This window comes from Manihot esculenta, chromosome 7, assembly GCF_001659605.2.
Source record: "Manihot esculenta cultivar AM560-2 chromosome 7, M.esculenta_v8, whole genome shotgun sequence".
NCBI lineage: Eukaryota > Viridiplantae > Streptophyta > Magnoliopsida > Malpighiales > Euphorbiaceae > Manihot > Manihot esculenta.
The window spans coordinates 31,309,320-31,333,382 of NC_035167.2; the positions used below are offsets into that span (position 1 = coordinate 31,309,320).

Sequence of the window (24,063 nt, forward strand, 5' to 3'; positions counted from 1 at the left end):
CTGTTCTGTCCAAATTTTTTGTTTTTCTTCATATTTATGGTTAATTATTTTAAAATTATAGAGTTGTTATTCAATGTGAAAAGTGATGAAATTATTTGGAGAAAATGATAGACTCAGTATAACAGTGCTTTAGTTGGTAGAAAGTAGGGGATCATCTTATTGAACTTGTCAAAGGTCTGTACAGCACAAAGAAGTTGGCATATTTAAGGGAGATGCAAAAAGTCGATGAAAAATAAAACTACTTTTTGCCTTTTAACTTTAAGTCTCACAAAATTAATGCACATGGTGTCACAGTGGACTTCATTTTTTTTTATAGATATTTAAAAAAAAATGAATTTGACTAGTCAATAAAAAATTTTCAAATACGTTTAGTCAAATCTATGTAATGGGTAGTAGGAAAACTATACCAAATTTGCACACATTACAAAAGACTATTACAATGAAATCTTAAAAAAAAAAAAACTCAAAAATAGAAATTAATACAACACAAGCAATTGTTTGATTTTGTTTTCTTTATGTATATACTTAAACACATAAATTATCTTATATAATTGTTCCATCTCCTTCCCGTTGAGCATGCATAGGTAATAGGTTGTTTTCTCCATCCTTAGTTTTTTTTTATTGTTATTATCTCATAATTTGAAAGGAGTTTCATATCTTTTTGTTTAATCATAGTTCTGTTCATGATTTATCATAAAAAAAAAAAATTAAAAAGAAAAAGATGAACCTTTTAATGCCCACAAAAGACTCATCATTGATATCTCTAACTAATTTTTCTATGATGTCTTCTCTAAAATTGAACCAAAATTCCCATAGGGCTTTATTCAATAAATAAAATTTTAATCAAACAAAATTTTTTATTCAAATACTAAGACTTGTTTCTTCTGCTTTTTATCTCTATTAGTTTTGCATGACCCATATAAAGGAGTTCTATTTGCCACAGATTTGACAATTTACTCCTTTTTGTTTGACTTTTTTGTTTTCTTAATGAATTCCCTTCTGACTTGTAACTTCAACACATCAACGATAATCCTTTCATTCAAATCCCTGTTGTTTTTGGACACTCTCCATTGGATTTGTTTAGATCCTACATTTTTAAACCAAATCAAACCAAACCAATTCATTTGGTTCTTAAATATAATTTAACTCCAGTTATTCAAACCGATTTTAGTTTATTCTCAGTTAAATAAATAACACCGAAATGCTCATTTGATCCAACTCCTCGATACTGTACCCATTGTTACTCGACAGAATTAAAAAGTTGCACTTTGTTTTGACCATACGCTCAATTTGTTTCATGTAATAAGTGGGCAATATTATTGTACTTGATCTTATAACATGCTTGGATTAAAATAAATTTTAAAAAATAAAAAATAGAGAATTTAATTAATTCGTCTTAATCACCTTCCATCAGCCCGATTAATATATCGAAAAGCAGCTACAAGACAAGGAGAACCAGAGAACAGGTGTGAACATTTTCCAGCCCAAACTGCCCAACAGTTGCCAAAAAGGACAAGGACTTGATGAGATATTCAATTACAAATTAAACTTGCATTACACTAGATGCATTTTCTGCCCACGTCCAATGCCCATCAATATCAATATCGTAACTAGGACACAGATTACAAATCCTAAATCAATAGATCACTAGTATCAAGCTGAAATGTTGCTTTGAAGTTTCAGAACTCTTAATATTCCCAAAACGCTTTAGGGTAAAGCTCAACTTCAAAAAAAAAAAAAAAAAATCAGAGTACCAGAAAGGTTTCAATTAAGGAAGCCAATAGCCAATCATACTTGATCATCAGAGAAGTTGACTGCAAGATCCCAATAGTGACCAACACCTGCATCAGCAAACACTTTCCGTGCTGCAGCTTCTGTTACACACTCGTGTACAAAAAACCTATTGAAGCTTGGTTTGGCAACACTGCCTTGCCACACCAACATGCATTTGTTCACAGGTTTATCCTCATTGTCATCTCCATCTTCTTCCTCCTCTTCTACAGCTTCAGCCCAGTTTATGCGCCTAAGCATTAGCTTCCCATACCTCTTAATGGATTTGCTTCCTCCTTCAACTACCACAACATTAATGCCTTCAGAAATCACGACACAACCAGTCAAACGGTTCTCTTGAGCATTAACATCAACTTTGAAGCGAGTTTTCTTGTGTGACAGGTCATTGATTTTGTAGACAGAAACAATAGTTTCTACATTATTTGGGTCATCGAAGAGCTTCTTCTCCTTTTTCTCACGGCGTTCAGCAGGAGTGAGCTTGCGTGCAATGTTCCTGTCAATATGAGCTTGCTCACGCTCAGCAGCTGCACTACGTATTTCCTTCTCAAGTTTTGTGGGATCTTGGGTAGCTTCAGAGCCAAGAACTTTCATTAAATTACTCATTTTGACTTTAGGCTTTGGGGGTTCAATCAAGCCTTGCCTAATCATCTCCTGTCTATCTTTTTCCCGAGCCAACCGACGTTGGGTGCGGAGCTTCTTCTGCTCTTTCTTTGTTAGCTTCAAAGGCTGAGGTGGTGGAGGAGCTGGCTCAGCAGGGGGCTCGATAGGACGTGGGTGTTCTACATAGATTGTGATCTTCTCCATCTTCAACTTATCACTTGCATTACCATCATCAATTCCATCATAGCTACCACTAGGCAGAAGAGGTACATCCCTGAAATTCAGCAATCATAACCAGATCAAATGATGTAAGGGGAAAAAATGGACTCCAAAATAAGTCCTAATCCTCCAAGGGTACGTCATCCTGAGGAATAATGTAAGAAACAGGATTATCCTAAACCAAAAAAACCTCAACACAAGGCTTCCAAGTAAAAATAAGGACTCCAAAAGGTATCTAGCCAACCTATTGTAGCAAAGCGGGATATTACTAAAATACCAATGCATTAAAATATTAATTCATAATTCCAAGGTTCTTGAGTGCTTGAACTTGACTTGTCCTTGTCTGCATCACATACTCTCATGAAGTTCAAGAGTCCAATTACAAGAGAGAGTTGGTGCAACTCAGATAGTTGAACAATTACTTAAACAAAAAATATAGCAAAAAGAATGATTCAATTAAAAGATTAAGGTGGTGGCTTATTAGTGGATCAAATTCCTAAGAAAATAAAATCCCAAAAAACTTACCACCACTCAATTTCAGGAATTGGCTCCTTAGTCTTCTCTTTTATTATAACTCTCTGTGATACCTCTATCAAATTGGGATTTATATCAGGAGCAGCCTTTGCCTTTGCATGTAGTGCTTGTCTTGCCTTCATATCTTTTGCCCTTTCTTCTCCAAATTGACTCTGCAAATAGCATGTAAAAAAACAACAAAAACAGGTAAACATCAGATGAAGTGATGATGAAAGTGTAAAGGCATAATAAGCAGTACCTTCAATTTCATCATTTCAGCTTCCTTCGACCATTTTCCTTCCTCTACAAACTGGAAGCTCATCCTTTTAGGCCTCAAAAGCTTATTCTTATTTATGCCCATGCTTTGATCAAAGTGAGGATTTGATTCAGGATCCACTTCCAATTCAGGTTTAAGAATCTGAAATGCATCCTTTTTTTGCTTGTTGATGTTAACCTGTAAAGTTAATAGCAATAATGATATAGAAAATCAATACCAACTATTACAGCACTGACCAATATAAAACTAATCGCTATTAATTAACATCAGAAAATTAAAAAGTAAAACAAACCTTTAGTGTGCTTAGGTTGCTTGGCTTGGTCACATTCACTACATTTCCATGTTCATCTATTTCCCGACCAAGTGCATCTATACGAAGAACAGGGGCCCTAGTAGGCTTTTGTGGTACAGAAACTTCCTCTGGCATCTGGCCAGGGAACAAATTTATAAGAGGAGCAAACTCAGGATCCTGCCGGAATCCCATTTTAGCAGCAAGTTCCTGAGCACGTTTAACAGCTTCAATATTGGGTATACTGGCAAGCCCAGGAAAAGCTTCCATGACACTTGCAGGTGGATTCCCAGCAGTCAATGCACTTGACATTGTTCCTGCTGAAATAGAGGTGGTGGATATGGGTGGAGTTTCCCTCTGCACTCCAATACCAGAATACTGTGCTTTCAGTTCCTCCTTTAATATGGGTGGTGTATTATTATCTGAACTTGAGCTAGCACCCTTGCTCAACTACATAAACAGAATTAACAAAAGTTAAAACCTAACTGGGAAATAAAGAACAGAAAACAGTAAATGCAAGTTCAGATGGGCTAAGAGAGATTCATTCCACAAATAACAACATATGAATGTTTTATAAATATACAATAAATGGGAACTTACTAGAGGTATTTTTTTCAGCTTCTCCGCCAGCTCCTTCTGCATTTGTAGAGCTTTTTTAGCTTTTGCTAAAGCATCAAGGGATAGACTTCCACTTTTCCCAGCAGCTGATGATGTCCCATCTGTACTAGATTTTCCAGGAACCTCATGAGATCTGGTAATACTAACTCCCTTATTTTCATTTGTGTTTGAAATTGAAGATACCTTGGTAGGAAGAGGATGAAAAGTTCCCACAGATTTCTCATGCACAATGCTTGATGTCTTAGCAAATGATTCCAGGGTGGCACCCTAAAAGGATGGCAAATTAAATTCACATGTGAAAACATAAGCCCAGCACAATGTCGAAACAAGAGTAAGTAAAGGAAGATCATCGTAAAGAAGCAGGAAAGGGAAGAACACAACAAACACAGAATGAAACAGAAATCAATCAGCTTAAATAATCATAAAAAATCAAGCATTAAACTCAAAATCCATTATATAAAAACTAAGAAAATTGCTAGTTAAATAGGCATTTATGGACTTCAATAACTAAATAACAGATAAAAATTATTAACCAACACCTAAAAGGAAGCAAAAGTCTAAATAAGAGAATTCTAATTGTGCAATAATAAATAGTACTAAAAACTAAATTTCCTACAAAAAATCATGATTAAGAATCAAATCAAAATAATCCCTAAATTTAATCTTCCTAGACTGCATAAAGAATATGACAAACTATATGAATGAGTATGAAACAGGGAAAAAAACAATTAAAACTACATTGTAAATTATTTAAGAAATGCAGAAATCCCATGTCCTTTGAAGTTCCGTTAAAGCTAATGTCAGGCTAAATAAATTGGAAAACTCCATCATAACTATTGCCAATGAGACAAGAACCTATCTTATAATGACTAAACAAATTATAGCATCCAAAAGAAACCACAACTCTCTCTATCATTATATTTCATTTTAAAAAATAATACAAATCTAGAAAGCTTGTTTTGTAGAAATATAATATCCCCTTGTGAAAATAAACCAAAATTAATATCCACTGAACAGCCTCATTACACATACTACCAACATTGACATACAATACCAATTCTATTCAAGAAAGCAAGAATAATAAGAAATGCAAACACAAGAAATATAATTATCTTCAAGCTGTAAACATACACAGATAATCCCTTTCAAACAGATGCAAGCCCTTTTGTGTAAGAAATGAACCACTCACATATCCCATTATCTACATCAAACTAATCACAGCAAAATAACAGAAAACTACAAAACGCAGCAAATTTTACCCGTGTAATAAAGAAAGCCCAAAGCAAATGAAATGAAATCACAAACCTCACATGCCCACCATACAGTACTTGCCATTCTATTGCCATCTAATCCAAGAACACTACCATAAACCAATTCAACCATACATAAAAAGCAACAAGAAAAGGAGGAGAGGGGGAGGGAGAGGCCTGTTAGGAATTTAACTCATTCTTCTATGTCTACCACACCAAAAATTACATTCAAACGAGCAAAACTGCGGAGCATTACAAAATAAAAGGTGAGAAACTAGCTTTCCCAGTTGAACCACCACCTTTATCACATTACCTTAACAGAAACAAAAACATTAAATAAACATAATATAAAAGATCAAAAATTGAAACGCAACCCAATCAAACACGAACTAGTAGCAAACTCGGAGTGAGAACACTTACATTCTCAGTTGGAAGGCCGCGATTGGCAGTATTACCACCAGTTGGCTCATCATTCACTTCTTCTTTCACCTTACTCGATTCTACTCTCTTTGCATCTTCAATACTACTATTATTGTCATACTTATCAATACTATCCTCTTCTTTTACTTTGTCCTCAAATCTCCTCCTCTCTCTCTTCTCTTCTGAAACCCTAACCCTCTTTTCCCGCTCAAGTCTATCCTCACTATTTCCTCTTTCTTTCCTCTTCCTTCTAGCTTCATACTTCAGGTCTGCGCTTTCATACGATATCTCTCTCTTCAATTCTGTATCGCGTCCATCAATGCTCCCCTCTCTCTCCTCAATCCGATTGTAGGACCTCTCGCGAGACCGCTCATGGTCCTCACGGATTGACAAGGAAGATTTGTGATCGCTTAGTGGCTCGTGAGACCGCTCGCGCCGATCCCTACTCCCCTCCCTATCCTCTCTCGGGTCGTGTGATCGTTCGCGCTTAGATTCACGGTCTCTACAGCTCTCTCGATCTTCATGCCTTGATGACTTGTGATGGTCGCGATGGCTTTCCCGGTCCGAACGACGGTGGCGGTGGAGAGAATCGGAATCTCGATACCTATCGTCTCGGTCCTTGTCTCGGGATCGGTGTTTGTGGTCCCGGTCATGATGGTCTTTGGTGGAGTCCCGGTCGCGTTCTTCTCGGGAGCGTTTGGAGGATTTCTCCTTATCAGAGGACCGATCCATAGTTGGGGTTTTGCTCGGTGCAATCTCCTTCTCAATCTCCCCCTTATCTTTTCTGTTAAGAGATAAAATGGGAGCTGACGAGAGCAACGGCGCATAGAGCAGGATTTGGATATCTTACGGTTTTTTCTTTGAACCATGCGGGTCGGACGTATCGGGTTGATACTTTAAGTCCATTCAAAACCCATAAAAAAAAGAAGGGAGAGATTTTCTTTTTTCATTAAAAAGAGCCTAAAGGAGGTAAATCATGGTTTGCAAAGATCTATTGAGTATAAGGATTACATCTGAAAATCGACATCACTAAAGAATTTCTTGTCAAGTGAATGAGCTGTTGGTTACCGTCTCTTTTGATGGAATAGAACCTTATCTCTCAGACAGTATGACCTTTGCAAGTATTAACAATGGAGGAGTATGACCTTTGCAAGCATTAACAATAATCAAAGAGTCCTCAAAGGAGATTGTATCCAGATCAAAACATCATGGAGTAAATAAAAAACAGATGCTCTACGGTTTCTTTTTCTCTACAAAAACTACAATCAGGTGCAAGTCTTAAGGTAGCTTTTCCACCAATAGTAACTATAGAAAAATTCTAATCTTACTCGGCCATTGGTGCTTTCAGAATCTCTTCCAAAAAACTGAATTATGCATTAGTGAATTTGAGCCTGAATTACTTAATGATGCAGAGAGGCGAAAAAGATGAAGATTTCTGATCGAACATAATACAAACCCTTAGAGTCAAAATGCCAAAGTAGAGTGAGACTCATGGAGATAGCCAAGATATGTTGAATGTCTTTGGTGTCAAAATTAGCTTCCAAAGTGGACACAATCCAATTACGGGAAGAGGGACCAATGAGCTGAGACACTCGAGTTATCTTCTATTGGTGATCTTGTTTCATCCTCGGGACATAAGGAAATTGAGGTACCCAATTTTCTTTCTTGCAAAAATTATTTTTCCCATTTTCCATATGCCAGCGAGTGCCCTTTCTTAAGATTTCTCTACATAGAAGATACTCTGCCAATTCCAAAAAACTCTTTTGCCTTGGGCAGCATTCACAAAAGAGTTTAAAGGGACAATATTTTCACCATTTTATTTTGCGGTAACATCTTTAAAAAAATTATTATCAAATCGTAAATTTTATTTCAACATAATTTTTTAAAATATATTTATATTTTGTGAAATTAAATTCTTTAATTTTTTTTTTATAAAAAACCATTATTTGTCTTAAAATTATGAATCGAAAGAAATATTTAGTTTAATTATAATAATAATAAGCGTAACTAATGGGTATGGTGATTGGCAGTCAATAGTGGAGATGAAGACAAGGTCTCAGTTGGTATGAGAGTAGAAATATTTTTTCTGGAAAATATTTTCTTTGAAAAATGGCAGCCTTAGCTTTTGGCTCAAATGCAACATGCTCAGTTTTCAAATTCACATTCACCTCTCTCTTCATAACTCTTAATTTGATTTATCTTCAATAACTAAACAAAAGTGTTTCTCTATATGGGGAAACAAATTGGGCATAATTGAAACACTTTCTACTATCACTGGCTGTCTGCTAATCATTATCACTGGATCCCTCTCCACTCCCCTGGGCTTGTACTGCACACTCCAAGGGTCAGAGGAGGTCTCTTAAAAGCTATGGTAGATCCTCTTGGCAGGAGATGGATGAATAAACAAATCTCCTGCAAAAGCACAACATTAAAAAACCATTCCAAACGTTAAACAATAGATTTCTTTTTCAGTTGTTGCCTATCTACACTGGACTGAGATATCCAAAACCATTCTTCACAGCCTTCAGTTGTCTTTCCATGCAGAAAACAGAATGACTAGCATCACCTTAAGAATAATTTTGTATACCTTCATTAGAACAGCTCTTCCATTCAAAACTTGTTCTCGTTAGGTATGCAAGCGAACAATGAAAATGCACATGTATATAGGATCTTTCACCACCTTTGATCATGTACCGTAATGAACTTCCACCAATCTAACCAGTTGGTGAAAGTGGCAAAGCAACTCCATCACTCCCCGGCATATCTCTAACCTCCCTAAGAAGCCTTGTCAATTCTTTTGTAAGTTCGCCATGAACGAAGTCAGTTCTCTCCTTTGTGATTGATGACTCCGTGAAAAGAGTTTCAGTCAGGGACTGATATTCTTGAAGCCATTCACCATCTTTATTTCGAGCATAGTGATCATCGAAAAGAACTGGTGAACTTTCCTGTCGCCATCTGCTTAGGAAATATTTTTCAGGAAGCTGAAAGTAGTTTTTTTGTATGAATACACGAAGAGCATGTCTGCACAATATCCCTGAAGAATCAAATTCCTTACAGGAACAGTGGATCTGTTCGTCTTCTGGAATCCATATGACCAAATGCTCTCCATCCATCTTCTTGAAGTGATGTACAAGATATGATCCATCGGCCATTTCAGATAAAGCATATTGCATGGCCAACATCAATTCATGTTGTAAAGCATTAAAGGCAAATGGAGTAAAAATACTACGTGCTTGCTCTTCAATAGGGATGCATGTCTTCATGAGCATATATTGCATCTCACGGCATGCATGGTTTAGAAAATTGGCAGAAACACCAACCTGAAAGAACACAAAGGAAAGCAAAACAGAATTAACAAAATAAATATCCATTGAAGGCTACTAGATATATTTGCAGTTCAAATACCTGCTCAAAGAAACTACGCAAACATGTTTGTGCATTGCATAAACCTTTCAAAAATGCATCGACAGACTTTGAATATGATGATGTTGCCATTCGAGCAAGAAAGTAACCCCTCACATAGGATAAAGCCCACGATGCACGGAGGGAATTGAGCAAAGCAATGTGTTTATCTGAACCAAGTCCAAACATGGAAACCATTTGACTCCATTGAAGTTCAAAATCTTCTGTGCTCTCAATGCGATATAACTCATCAAACTTGGATTTAAATTCTGCATATCGAGTGCCAAATGCAAGAGAAAACCAACTGTATACCTTGGGTAAAATATTCCACATGGATATAACATGCTTCGTGTTTGGTAACTCACTACATATGGCATCCTTAAGCCCCATATCTAGGTCAGTTACGAGTGTCTGTGGACATTTTCCCTTCATAAGACGGATAAAAGCCTGTATCAAATGCAAAACAAAATGACAATCATAAGGGACACTTATATGCATGAAGACCTATAAAAACAACACAGAGGATTCATGTACCCAACCTGCAAAGCCCATACAAAGGAACGAGGTGTTTCTTCCTGCAATAGAACACAACCGAAGAATATGGTCTTTCCGTTACTTTCTATTCCAAACCACGCTCCAAAAAGCATACCATATGTGATGGAGCGATAACTAGTGTCAAAATAAATCACATCACCAAATAATGTATATGCACGAACACAGTCGCCATATGACCATGCAATGTTCTCAATCTTATCATTCTCGTCAACTGTATACTCATAAATAAAATCTTCATCCATCTCTTTTGTAGCCTTGCATGCCTCCAGAAGTTCCAAGGTATCATTTTCTCTTTTTTCACTGAGTAAAGCATCATTCTCTTGAACAATTTTCTTCCGGTTTTGAACAAAATTCCTTACATCCCTCTCCAGAAAAGGCAGTTGTCCACCCTGAATCCCTTTTTCCAACTCCAGCACCTTCACTATGCGATGTATTGGAAACCCAGCTTTTGAAAGCAATAGAATTCTCTCCTGATCTGCCTCATGAATTTTCCTGTATGCAGGAAGAAGGCGCACTTGGTCGTCTTCCAAAAGTTCATGATTATGTACATTACTAAATTGCACAACAAACCATTGAGAAACCCCTTCAACAACTTCCTTTGATAAATACATTTTCGCATCACATCCACATCGCACCGATTTCCTATCTCTATGGTGTTCCCCAGAAGGCTTTTTCCTAGCTGGTGCAAATCCAGATCTATAGCATACAAAATCACGTTTATAAATACCCAATTGAGGGCTCAATCTAGACCTTTCTTTCCTAATAGAAAACCCATTTCTCCTAGCAAAATTTCCATAATAGTCAAATGCATCATCATCACTCTTAAACACCATTCCTACATATGGGGCAACCATAGCTTCAGATTGAAAAGTGTCATTCTTTACCAACTGGGACGCCATTGACGTCTCTTCACAATCTCCTTCATATGTAATATAACATTTCCAATCTCCACAGGGACATTGCTGCCTCCTCATCCATATGTTTTTGGATGGTATTGATGACATTAGTAAAACTAACAAGAACTTATATATAACCTCAACTACTGTAACTCAAATCTCAAAAGCAACACAACTGCCAGGATTATAAACCCTTCAACAGAAACAAAAAATTAAAAAGTAAAACGATGAAAAGGGTAAAAAGAAAACCTCTTATGAATTGAAGCACACAGATTCAGAAAAACAACAAGAGTGGGTTTGTTTCTTTGTTTACGGCCAATGCCCAGTGGTGATTGAACTTAAGAACACTCTTCACTTGTTATCGTTGTACCACCAGATGGGGTTTTAGGTTTTAAGCAAGATCATACAGCCAACAAAAGGATACCCACATGATAATTAAAGAAGAAAATGAACCCCAACATGTAGCTACTGCTTGTAAGATTCAGAGGTTGCCAGTTGACACTGACCGTGAAAGTAAAGAAGAATAGAACAGAAGAATCTGTGAGACCCAACGAAGAGGAACAAGTTTTCAGTTATTGGGCTGTGGAGTGTTGTTAACTCTGTCCGATTCTTCGAAAACTGCCATTAGTGTGTGCTGTGGTTTCTTGCTAGGCCTGTTGGCCAGTTGGGCCTGCGTCTAAAAGTAAGGTTTCAAATAATTCTTTTGTTTTTTAGAAAATATATTTCAACACTCTATAATTCTATAATATATATGGGCAAATTTTTAAACTGAGTAAAATATTTTTATATTTTTAATATTTATAATAATAATAATAATTACTCAATAATGGAAATTATATTATTTTTATTTTTATTTTTATTTTATTTTATTTTAATTTATTTAATCTATATTTTATAATTTATAATCTATAATATATATAAAAGTGAAAATAAGAGGTGAATTCTTAAATTGGATAAAATATTTTTATTTTTTTAGTATTATAAAAATTAAATAATAATATAAAAATTTAATTTTAATTTTAATTTTAAAATTATTTTACGTATATCCAGTATATCCAATATAATTCTAATGAGTGTAATTTTTCATAAATAGAAAATTTTTCATAAATAGATATTAGGCTAATTAATACTTTAATTTTAAAATTATTTTACATATATTCACTATAATCCTAATGAGAATATAATTCTTCATAAATAGAACTCCTAATAATATTAAGGTAATTAAATAAAATCAATAATATTATAATTTTTTTTATAATCCTTAAAATAATTTATTAGTTATATTTTTTATTTTATATTAATATAGCAATCATCAATATGAAAGAATCATTTCAAGTTATTCTAATAAATTTATTCTGTAAAAATTTAAGTATTTATATTTGGATAAAAAGAAAAATAATTTTCATCAGTAATAAGTAAAATATAAATAAATTATATAATTTATTATGTGAAAATTATAATCCGTATATTTAATAAATTTTTTTTTATTTTTTAAAAAATATTGATATTTATTTTATTTTTAGAGAATAAATATATTAACAGTATCAAATTTATGTAGGAACTAAGAAGCATATGATTATACATGAGCCTCTGGAAAAATAAATAGTAGGTGATATAATACTACAGAGAGCTCAGATCTGAAATGAAGAACAACCAGTGAGAAAAAAAAAAAAAAAATTACAAGCAACCATGCTAATGGATTTGTTCTGTGTGTACTTTCAACAAGGCAACACATCAAGCTAAACTTATTCTGAAAAATGGATACCAACAACAAATTTGAATTCACCCCATCTGTACAGTATACACTTCTGAGTGCTAACCTCACATTTGCTTATAACTAGAGAAGCTGCAAAATGTGCTGTCTACCTCATTTCCTCTCTCACCATTTGAGCAAAAACCTTGCTCATTGAAACACCGGCAAGATCTCCCATGCTTCCGATGCTGACTTGTGCGTTAGAGACGCTGGTTTCGAAGCTATTCGCACGATTAACATTTTCAGTCATCTTGTTGTTATGGCTGGATCTAACTTCATTACCTTGGAGTTGAAGTGCAGATTCCAAATTCCACAAGACATCTCCCATTGATGGTCTATCAGCACCACACTCTGCTAAGCATTTCTCAGCTATATCGCCAAACTTCTTCAAAGATTCTGTCTTTATTTGGCCTTCGAGATGAGGATCTATGATCAACTCCAGTTGCCCTCTCCTTTGACACTTCAATGCCAATTCAACTAAGTTCACCTTTTCTCTTGGTAGAGATGGATTGATAACCGGTCTCCCAGAAAGAACTTCATACATGACCACTCCAAAGGAGTAAACATCAGATTTCTCTGTCAGTTGTTGTCTGATCAAGTACTCTGGATCAAGGTATCCAAAGCTTCCTTTTACTGCTGTGCTAACATGTGACTGATCAATCTCAGGACCAGTCTTTGAAAGACCAAAATCAGCAACCTTGGCCATGAAATTCTCATCTAGTAATATGTTTGCAGATTTGACATCTCGGTGAATGATCGCCTTCGCAGAGCCTGTATGAAGGTAGTGAATTCCTTTTGCTGCTCCAATGCATATTTCCAGTCGTTGTCTCCAACTTAAGCTGGGATACTTTGAGCCATACAGATGATCCTTGAGGGTCCCATTCTCCATGAACTCATATATTATGATCATCTCATTTCTTTCATCACAAAATCCAATCAAAGAGACCAAATGTCTGTGTCTGAATTGAGATAACATTTCAATCTCAGTTTGGAATTCTGCAATTCCTTGTGACTGAGAAGTCCCCCTTTTCACTGCCACCCTTGTCCCATCTCTCAAAACTCCCTTGTAAACCTTCCCAAAGCCGCCAATCCCAAGAACCAAACTTTCACTGAAGTTTTCGGTAGCTTCTTGGATTGCCACAAAGGGGAACCGATACCCAAACCCAAACCTTGAAGTGGAAAATATCAATGTCCCATTTGAGAACTTACTGCCTGCAGTGTAAGTAGAATCTCCATCAGTCATGGCAGACTGATCTTCTGCCTTCCCATGCCTAAATCTCCTTCTGCACAGCAGAAACAGAACTAAAGCAAGAACAGCAACAATGAACAACCCAGCAGCCAAGCCCACTATTAGAATGACTTTTGTCTTGGAACTCCTTGAGTTGATGGAGTCTAATGCATCAAGGCTGTCCTTAGAATTGCTTATTTTCATGATCTCTAACCCATTGAGAATGGCATTTGGATATTGAAAATTATTAGAAGGGCCAACACTAACATTTAGCATATGGCTACCACTTACTGTTGTGATCACATCCATAAAGTATGGTACGCCCACATCTGATGTGCGATTAAGAAGATCAAGGTATTGAACAACTGCAGATGAACCAATATAAACATTGAAGTAGAACCTTGCAGAATTTCTAGGCAATATATCACAAAAATGGAACCGGACCAGATACTCAAAACCAGGATCAACACTAAAAAGCCAAGTCACATTGGCATTGGTCTGAGGATCAGGCTCCGTATTCAATATAGTAGCAGTGCCATAGACAGAGGATGGAGCAATATTCTCTGTTAAGCCCCCTTTTGTGAAATTGACAGCTTTGACATCTGACACAAACTTTTCTGCATTGCCTTGTTTAAGATACTTACCATCAGCATCCCAAAGTCTCCACAACGTATCATTTGAAGGAAGAACAGTTTGATTTCCCATATTCACTCTCTCAACTGTTTCTAAAGCCCGTTCCCACAGATTTTGGTAACTCCCCTGAGGACCAATCGTTGTGGCACCCGGAGGAATGAGCTCATCAGGAAGTGAAAAAACTTCCAATGCATTTATAAAAGCCAGTGAATTGGCAAAAGGGCTAAAGGTGAGAACTAGCCTATTAGAAGTTACATTGATAGAGTATTCCCTGACCTCAGGATTAATCTTTGATTGATATTCCTTGATAAGGGTGAAATTTTGAGCAGACACAGAGAATTTAGCCGTGCTGAGATTGTAGTTTCTAGACACAAAAGGATAGAAATAAAGGCGAATCCAATGTCTTCCAGATTTCTTGACTGGAAAAGTATAATGAGAAGTTTCATTGAATATTCTTGCAGTCTGGAAAAGGGAAGGGTCATATTCAGATGAGATGGGACTTGAACTCGCGTTGGCAAAGGTAAGGTGTGGGTTTGAAAGGAAATTGGAGTAAAATTGATCAGGCACAAAAACACGGTTCCCCACTGATTTATTGGTGGAGGATCCACAATCTATCAGATACTTGTCCACAGGATCATATGCTAAGGAAACGCATATCAAACTTAATAATGAAGAAACCCAGATGAGCAGTGCAGAACTCACCATGACCAGAAGTACAGAGAGAGTAAGATGGGAACTTCAAGAAGCAAAACCCAGATTACAAAACGAAATTCAACAAAACCTGTGAAACTTAGATTATAAAAGGAGAGAACAAAGAAGTTCAAAGCCGATATGACAAATTTGGTAAAGCTGAGCTCTTTAAAGGAAACAGAAACGTAAATGACAAGCTACAACTTCACAATAACCATACAAAGCTAAATAATTGGGAAAAAAACAACAGAGAGCTGAGAACCTGAGTTGTAAGCAAACCAGCGAGGAAATATCACAAGCAGTAAACGGACAGCAAAATAAATACAGTGTATCCTCACAACCGCTTCAAAATATGAACAACCCAGCAGAAAAGATGAAGAAAATGAAGGAATAAACAAAAGGGTGAGCTTCAAAATCGAAAGAAATATCAAATGACAAAACCCCAAATGGATTGAAGACACCTCAACCAGTGATCAAGAGTTGAGAACTTATGCTTCAAAAACCAACAATTATGAAGAAGTACCACGTAGCTACACACCCAGCATTTGATTAACAAATTTGATAGTAACCCAACAGAAAAATCAGTAACTTTATTCATCAAGGAAAACGTATTATTTTGACAAATTCATAGAACCAAATGGAAAAAAACAAAAAAAGAACTGAAAAAAGGAGAAGATAGAAAGGGAAAGGTAAGGGAAGGATAGAGAGTCAAAGTGGGCTCGAAGGATTCTATAAATTAAATGAAGATAGAGGAGGACAGCTATGTCTGTGGTTGGATTGATTTGGCTCACCTTCTCCAAAAAAAAAAAGTGTGAACACAAGATAAACGAATGGATCCTTCACTGCTTCCATGGTCACGGTGCGTACACACGCACAGTATACAAATATCGTTCTTCTCTTGTGAAGAAAACAGTGTTCGTGGGGTGAGGCACGTAGAAATTATTCGTAGAATTTATTTTTATTACGTCTTTAATTACTAATTATTTTTTTTACTGATTTTTATTTTAAAGAATTATAAAAAAAAATCAAAGAATTATCGATATTACAGATATTAAATTAAATTTATGAACTAGCGTAATATGAGTAATTGTCACTAATAATTAATAATTGATCATAATTAATATATATTAAGTTTTAATAAATTATATGTAATTTTTTTTAGTAATAAGAGCATATATTAATTTATTATTTTAATAAAATATAAAAATATTAATTTATTATATAATACAAAATATTTAAAAATATAATTTTTAAAATATAATTATTTATCATAGATATACATTTTTTATCATATTTTAATAAATAATGTAACCATTTTAATTATTATTTATTGTATATTTAATAATTTGTTGATATAAATAAATAAATTTAAAATAGTATAATTAATAAATTTTAAAAAATAATATAATTTAAATGAAGAAAATAAAATAAAAATAGATATTAATGGGTGAAAAATAATTTTAATTGCTTGATGTAAAAGACGGCTGTCAATTGATTTTTCACATAACTACCGGTCACTTTAATTTAATTGTTTTGATATCCATCAGTATCGACTATATTTAATATTTAAATTAAATATTTAAATAAATTTTAATTTTTTAAATTTATTTTTTTAAATAATAATTTTTTATAACTTATATTATATTTATATTACATAAAATTTTTAGCTCGTTATTTGAAATATACTCATCATTAAAAAATAAATATTATTTTTTTATTATTTAAATAAATAAAATAAAATTTTGAATATAAATATGTTTTAACGTAAAATTTTAATTTTTTATTTAATAAACTTTTTAGAAAATAATTCTAGACAATGGCATGTGGATTAAAATAGTTTTAATTAAAATTAATTAAGATAAATAATTAAAATTGAAATAAATATAAATAATTGATTTTATTATTTAAAATTTTAATATTAAAATATAAATATAAAACATAATAAATATTTTTTTAATAGGTTTTTTAAATAGGTTGTTCATTAAATATTAAATCACTTATGTAATTAAATTATTCTCTAAATTAATAAATTTTACATTTGGCGATGCATATCAAATAAATTTTACATTTTTAATTTTTATTTTAAAAAAATAAAATTTTTTAAATTAATATTTAATGTATTTAAAAATTAAAATTTTCTCTACACGCCAATTGCCAAGTTTCTAAGTTGTTATCGGTCACTGCTAACCATTGCAAGTTATTCCATTTGTCTATTTTTTTATTTAAAAAAAAAGAAAAAAACTGTGGACTTTTAACAACTCCTGCACTTTTGTGGCGCAGGTGGAAGCAGTGGGAAGTTTCCTCTGGACTTCACCCACCATTTCCTTTCTTCTTGCAGGCTAATTATATCATTCACATGCTACACAACCGGCTAAAAAGAAATTAAATTTAAACTTTAAAAATAATTTATATTTAAAAATATTTTTTAAAGAGATAATTTATTTTTTATTATTAAAATAAAAATTTTAATAAAAATTTTAATATATGAAAAATGACTTTTTTAAGAGAAAATTATTTTTTTTAAATAATTTATTTTTTAATAAAAAATATTTTTTGTTAATTAAATTTTTTGAATGTTCTAAATATTAAAAAATATAAAAAATATTTTCTTGAAATTATGGAACTAAATAAAATTTATGATATGCAAAATTAATCTGATCAAAGTTAAAAAGGTTAGTTATTTGCTAAATCGTCAATGGTCAGACAAGTTATATTATGAATTTGTTTTTTTATTATTTAATTAAATTATTTATTATTACATTAATAAAATAAATATCTGCTCGTTCCATGAATAGTTCACATTATATCATAAATGTGAAGTTATATCATTTTTTTTTCACAATGAAAAAGTGTAAGGTTGGCATTTTTAACGCTTAAATTGAGATAAATTTAAAAAAAAAAACACAGATTTAAAATCTATTAAAATTTTTTAAATCAAATCTAATATTGTATACTCTAACCCGTGATTAAAGCAGATCAGATTGGTTTTCTGTGCAGATCCACCAGAGAATAATCTAGTGCGGTGATGTGATGGAATATAGGAAAACAGGTCCAATCACCTTGCAACTCTATCAATATGTCGCCGTAAGAAATTAAATGATCATTTAACAAAAAAAAATATATTGTTACGTCCGTATATATAAATCTAAGTGATACGAACATGTGACGCCATAGCAAATTGACGATTATACGTCAGATAAAAAGAAAAAGAATAAAGGAAAAGAGACAATGATATTTTTAGACTAAACTCACGATTAAAAATTTTATTTTTTGAATATCACCCTATCATATGTTTTATAATTTTTTTTTTTTAAATATTTGTATAATACAGAGGACTAAATGTTAAAAGCATTCAAAATAATAGTCTAAAAGCTAAAAGCATTCAAAAAAAATTATCTTAGCAAATTCATAAATTATATTTAATTTTTATGTCTCATTCGGATTAAAATCAACTTTATATGTTTTATTTATTTATTTATTATTATATTATTAAAATTATTTCTTAACAGCTTTTAAGATGAATTTAAAACCTATGAACATCAATTCCAAAAAGCATTGTGGGGCTTAAAAATAAGCTCCTAACATAATAACAATAAAATTAATATAAAACCAATAATATCAAAATTAATTTAAAGATGGATATTCTAACATCTAAAAAAGGATTTCACGTAAATTTAATTGGAGAGGAAAATATTTATTTTTTTATTCATTGACGTCTAACCTATCTGTTATATTACGATGCCATCTGTCATTCAGATCCGTACGTATGCATATATCAGAGTTTTTCTCTATACCAGACAGCCATTTAATTCTCATATCAGAGCCTTTCTTTATGCCAAACAGCAATTTAATTTTCTCAGCACGTATATGAACAAGATTTATAAAGTGACTGGATCAACTATTTTTTCTCACTGTCATATCATAGAACTGAATTATTTTTTATTGTATCTGAGCTTGCAGTAGACTTAACTTGCACTAGACTTAACTTGCTCCGTGTGTCAGGATCACAACTTGAGATGTTTAGTCACTTAAAGAGGGTTTGATGGATTTTGAATCAGTATTATTATTTTGGGTCCGATCTCGCTCATAATAGAGAAAGTCTAATGGTAATAAAAAATAATAAATTTTCAAAATTAAATTATCTCATATTTATTTACAAAATATTTATTTTTATAATAAAAATAAAAAATATTATCTCTCCTTAGATAAGTTATTAATTATATTCTATTTTTATGTTTTATTTAAATAAAAAATAAATAAAACCATCACATCATAAACCCCTAAAATCCAGCTGGTTAAGGCTTCCCCAAGGCGGTCAATGGCCAAAAACGGATCTAAATTTGAAGCATAATGCTAAACAATGGCACAAAGGAATAAAAGAAAAATAAATTAATTTTGCACTTTCAATGATTTAATTTTTTTTTTAAATGAGTCCTTAAAAAATATCTTCAATTTTTTTTTTTTTGGCAATATTAGTCAAATTGATTCTGTAATCCCAAAACTTAACCCCATTGCATTAGCTGTCCACTCCAAATTTTCAAGCCAATCTCACAAATCTCCAAATATGGAAGCTATCATCAAATCATCACCTCTATAATTAAGATTTTATTTGATTGAAATAATTTAATTAAAAATTAAAAATTCAAAAAATATTAAAATTAATATAATATCATTATGATAATGTAATATATATTTTCAAAAGAAATGACTTTTGAAAAATAAAAATAATATTGATCATTAAAGACATTGTCATTTCATGGTGACAAAATGGTGGGAAGGAAATCCAGCTAGCAAATTGAAAGCGAAATTTGAAGTCTGAAAAGCATGTGGTCTTTTAGGTGCCCATCATTTTCAACCCATTGTGCTTTTTATTATTAAAAATATAAAAAAAATTAAATTATTCCTTTTTTCTCTACCTCCTGTTTTTTTATCTTCTGGAAAGGAAAAAATAATCCCTTCTCTTATTTTTTAAGAGAAAAAATAATTATTTTTTGAAAAAAAAATATTTTAATATATTTATAAAAATATAAAAATTGATTTATTAATAATATCGATACGCATAAGCAAATAAAGAAATTTATTTGAGAGTAATTTTAAATTTTAAAATTTTTGATGGAGAAAAATAAATAATAATAATAATATTCAAGGTTAAATAGTAAAATTGTTTTATATATATTAAAAAAGTTTAAACCTACATGTGTCACTGTTCTTGAACATTCTTAGCTCACTAGAAGACTCTACTACCAACCCATTATATTTCAGGCCCATTGTTAAATTAAATTTGCATTTCAGATTAAATTAATTAAGGGATCTCAAAGAAATTATGAAATTTCATCATCAATTTGGCATTAAAATAATAATAATAAAAATGGTTGGCCTACCTCCTAGCTGCCTCTCTTACAAAGTAGTTTTTTTTAGCCTTTCTTACTATCTATGCGGAGGACGCTTTCCTTATTTGAATGATATGTTAGTCTTTATAGCCAAACAAAAATAATATTATTTAGAAAGTTCGGGTTAAACGGTGAATGGTGTATTTTTCTTAATAATAAATTTTTTTTATAACAATGGAAGGGAGTCTTATTTTGATTTTATCAACAGTATCAATGTCGTTTTAGCTTTAACGGTCTAGTCTCTTTCACTCCAGAATTGGATTAAAGTTAATATTAACGTCTTTTTAAATTCACAACAAAATTCGTTAGGTTTCAACTGTGTAGTACAAAATGCTAATGGTAGATTTATGGCGGTTAAAACAACTATTTTTACAATCGGATTGAGGTTAAGTGTACTGAACCAGTGACTTTTCGAGAGGTATTGAGCTGAATTAAAGAGTGTGAATGGGATTGAGTTTTTTTCGAATCGAATGTTTAGGTTTTTATTATATCTATTAATAATATTTTGTTAGATGATTTATCACCTTTTGATCTTATAATTCAAGATTGTAAATTGTTTTTATTCATTTATGAGAAAATAAAATTTATTTTTATTTTTAAGTCCGTGAATGATGTTATTAATGTTCTAATAATATCGGTTTATTCTAAGTCAAGTAATTTGAATTTATATCTCTCTTTCTCATATTTTTTTATTAATCGATTTGAGTTAATGATATTTTCCTAACTTTTTGAAAAAAATATAATACATTAAATTTACATTTTTTTCTCATAAAAAAAAACTGTAGAAGCAGAGAGGTGGGAATATGATTCTATTGGAGGAGTAATATGCAGTTTATTATCGTGATTAAAGAATAAAAGCATATGTTTTTATTTTAAAAAAATCTTTTTAGATATTAATAAAAAATAATTTTAAAAAATATTTTATTATGATAATTAAACAAGGAGAGTAAATAATATATGTATATATATTGTAACATTTTGTGGTGTTAAATGGTAAAAATTAGAACATAAAAATTGCGGATGAAATATAAATGAAAACGATGTAAGGTACACAAAACCTTTTCCATGCACCGCTGGTGGAGTTGTCTCCGGAAGCCGCGGAGCTAGGCGGAGGAGGATCATTATGAACGTCAATATTAACCCTTGTAAAAGCTTCAATTGCGGTGATGATCGGCGGTAATGTCGATAACCTAGATGGGGCCAACTTTATATTGGTTGTAGGACCCACAAGAGGTACAGGATAGAGTGTAACCACCTTGCACTGATTGATCTCAGTTCCCACTGTGTACATCATCCGACCGTCGATCTCAATGTCCATGATTCTCGTATCGTCTATGGTGGGCCTGGTTGCCGTCTCTGTGAAGTAGAGTACAAGATAAGCAGTTTGTGAGGTCCAATTAAGTGGAGAATCAACGGTCAAGATTATTGGATCAGAAGTGTTAGATGTGATGGAGTCTTGTAAGACTAATTTAGGAGGATCGTTTTGTAGTGTGGGGGTGGTGGAATCTGGTAAGGTAGAGACTTTTTTACAGTTTGGTGGAATGGATCCACTTGTCCATATCCTGTTGTACTTTTCATCCGACAATAGTCCCGTGTACCTGTGATCCAGAGAAACATAGTAAATAGTTTATGTTTTTTCTTAATTTAATTATAGAAGAGAAAATTGATTTTTTAAATGGAAACATTAATTAATAATTTTTTTATTATATAATTATTTTTTTATATAATAAAAAATTCTGAAAATTTAGAATAAGAAAAATAAAAGCAACTAACCTAATTTCATTACCACCAAGGTTAGTTCTATTGAGAAGAGTGAAAGTGGAATTGGTCTCCATTTGCAAGTACAAGTGAGTCCACAGAGGCATAGCTTCAAGTGAAGAAATAAAAGGAACTTCTCCATTCCTTGTCTGAATCAGGCACAATCCAATGCTACCTGACCCATGTGTCCAATGTATGGCTTCAACATATATGGGCCCTCCGATCGTTGACGTGCTCACTGTTGACCATTTTTGGCCGTCTAAATACAGATCGAACGTTGGCGGTTTCGAGAGTCCATCGTAATTGCCGTAGTAAAACCCAGCTCGAATTATGTACTGCAGGTTCTGCTTATATGCTGGTATTGTGTAACAATTTTGGTCCATCCGATTGGGAAAGAATCGGAGAGTGGTCATCTCATCCAATGGCTGATTTTCGGGGAGGCGTTTGTTGATTCCTGATGGAGTGAAGTCATGGTCCATTTCCCACGTCAGAAAGTTGGGTCCCACACGGGGTGCTTCTGTCCCGCAGTCTATATTTTTCCACGTCAGGGGATCTAAGGATGTAATAGAAGAACAAGATTTTAGTAAAGAAAAAAGTATTTGAATTCATAAAAGATTTTATTATTAAAAATTAAGAAAAAAATATCCAAACGTGTAATATTTACATCATTTTATATTTTAATTTAAATATTTAAATTTTTATAAAATAATCTAAATTTTATATTTAAGTGCTTTTTAATTAAAATATAAAAATTTAGATAATATATAAATAAAATATTTTATTATTTAAAATAATTAAAAATAAATATTAAATCAATTTATCTAAATTCTAAACATTTAGATTAAAGTATAAACGATACAAATTTTAGGCATTAAAATTTGATTTTTAATTTATTAATTGAAAAACTTTTGAAGAAATCTTTTATAAGAAAAATTTTTGGAGAAATCTTTTATAAGAAAATTTTTTGGAGAAATTATAGAAAAAATATATTTCTGTAATTTTTGTAAGACTTTAATTTATTGTTTAAAGTAATTTATTAAAAAATAAATAGTCTATTTAGTAATGAAAAACAGAATTTAATCTCAATTAGAGTTGCAGTAGTACCTTGAGAACAAGTTATTTGTAGCAGAATGAAAACACAGAAGTGCAGCAGAATCCATGAATTTGTCTTCATGGGGATTGGGTGAGAGAGAAAAGAAGGTAGATGATTGAGATTTGCCAATGGATCTTTTCTTCATTGCATCAAATATGGGTGAGGCTTACAAGATATAGGGCTATAAGATTATTGTTAATCTTTGTAATCTCCACCAAATAAATGTTTTCATTGAAGCATGCATGTCTTTGATAATTCAGATCTACACTACACTCCCCAAAAAAAATTAAAAATTAATTCTTATCTGTAATTAAAAATTTTACAACAACTCAATTTAATTAATTTTTCAATAATTCTCTTATTTTGAAATAAAAATTTTAATTTCTTTCAATTTAAAAAATTTTATTTTTATTTTTCAAAAATCCATATTATTTTCGTAACATAGCATCATGTCTTGTTTACTATTGTTTAATAAAGCCAATGGGTATTAAGACGCTAGATTGATTTTCAATTTTAATTAAATCTAAATGAATAGATTTAGTAAACCAAAGCCAAGTCGATTGAGACACTGAGTGAGATACTACTGAACCTTATCACCTCCACCTTGAAATTTTGATGGTCTGAAAAAAGCTTGTCTTCTTGATTGTAGATGAAATATATAAAAGTTTACTAGAATTTCGAAAGAGAT

General features: G+C 32.3%; 4 protein-coding genes across 8 annotated transcripts; all 4 read right to left on the reverse strand.

Annotated features, from left to right (window-relative positions):
• Nucleotides 1–1,453: 1,453 nt before the first annotated feature.
• LOC110619211 (protein RDM16) lies at nt 1,454–6,855 on the reverse strand. 3 transcript variants are annotated; one of them, XM_021762500.2, is made up of 7 exons: nt 5,978–6,175; nt 4,491–4,574; nt 4,290–4,413; nt 3,693–4,139; nt 3,383–3,577; nt 3,136–3,296; nt 1,454–2,665 (listed from the first exon to the last, which is right to left on the reverse strand). In XM_021762500.2, the coding sequence occupies exons 1-7, from the start codon at nt 6,028–6,030 to the stop codon at nt 1,789–1,791; spliced, it is 1,941 nt and encodes a 646-aa protein (XP_021618192.1). In that variant the 5' UTR covers nt 6,031–6,175; the 3' UTR covers nt 1,454–1,788. The 3 variants fall into 3 exon arrangements, with proteins under 3 accessions (XP_021618192.1, XP_021618191.1, XP_043814001.1); XM_043958066.1 differs by having other exon boundaries at nt 1,501–2,665; nt 4,290–4,408; nt 5,978–6,166; XM_021762499.2 differs by having other exon boundaries at nt 4,290–4,574; nt 5,978–6,855.
• A 1,297-nt stretch (nt 6,856–8,152) lies between these two features.
• On the reverse strand, nt 8,153–11,461 carry LOC110618486 (putative protein FAR1-RELATED SEQUENCE 10). Of its 2 annotated transcripts, XR_002488504.2 has the most exons (4): nt 9,919–11,461; nt 9,383–9,826; nt 8,565–9,297; nt 8,153–8,389 (listed from the first exon to the last, which is right to left on the reverse strand). XR_002488504.2 is itself a non-coding variant. In XM_021761624.2 (3 exons), exons 1-3 carry the CDS (start codon nt 10,936–10,938, stop codon nt 8,692–8,694), a joined length of 2,070 nt encoding a protein of 689 aa, XP_021617316.1. In that variant the 5' UTR covers nt 10,939–11,461; the 3' UTR covers nt 8,153–8,691. The 2 variants fall into 2 exon arrangements, 1 of the variants encoding a protein (XP_021617316.1); XM_021761624.2 differs by having other exon boundaries at nt 8,153–9,297.
• A 960-nt stretch (nt 11,462–12,421) lies between these two features.
• On the reverse strand, nt 12,422–15,955 carry LOC110619305 (receptor-like protein kinase HERK 1). The gene has a single exon (XM_021762654.2). It carries the CDS (start codon nt 15,147–15,149, stop codon nt 12,693–12,695), a length of 2,457 nt encoding a protein of 818 aa, XP_021618346.1. The 5' UTR covers nt 15,150–15,955; the 3' UTR covers nt 12,422–12,692.
• Nucleotides 15,956–21,457: 5,502 nt separating this feature from the next.
• Nucleotides 21,458–23,918, reverse strand: LOC110619671 (uncharacterized protein At1g24485). Of its 2 annotated transcripts, XM_021763209.2 has the most exons (4): nt 23,387–23,918; nt 22,298–22,835; nt 22,047–22,122; nt 21,458–21,880 (listed from the first exon to the last, which is right to left on the reverse strand). In XM_021763209.2, the coding sequence occupies exons 1-4, from the start codon at nt 23,454–23,456 to the stop codon at nt 21,857–21,859; spliced, it is 708 nt and encodes a 235-aa protein (XP_021618901.1). In that variant the 5' UTR covers nt 23,457–23,918; the 3' UTR covers nt 21,458–21,856. The 2 variants fall into 2 exon arrangements, with proteins under 2 accessions (XP_021618901.1, XP_021618900.1); XM_021763208.2 differs by having other exon boundaries at nt 21,458–22,122.
• Nucleotides 23,919–24,063: the final 145 nt, after the last annotated feature.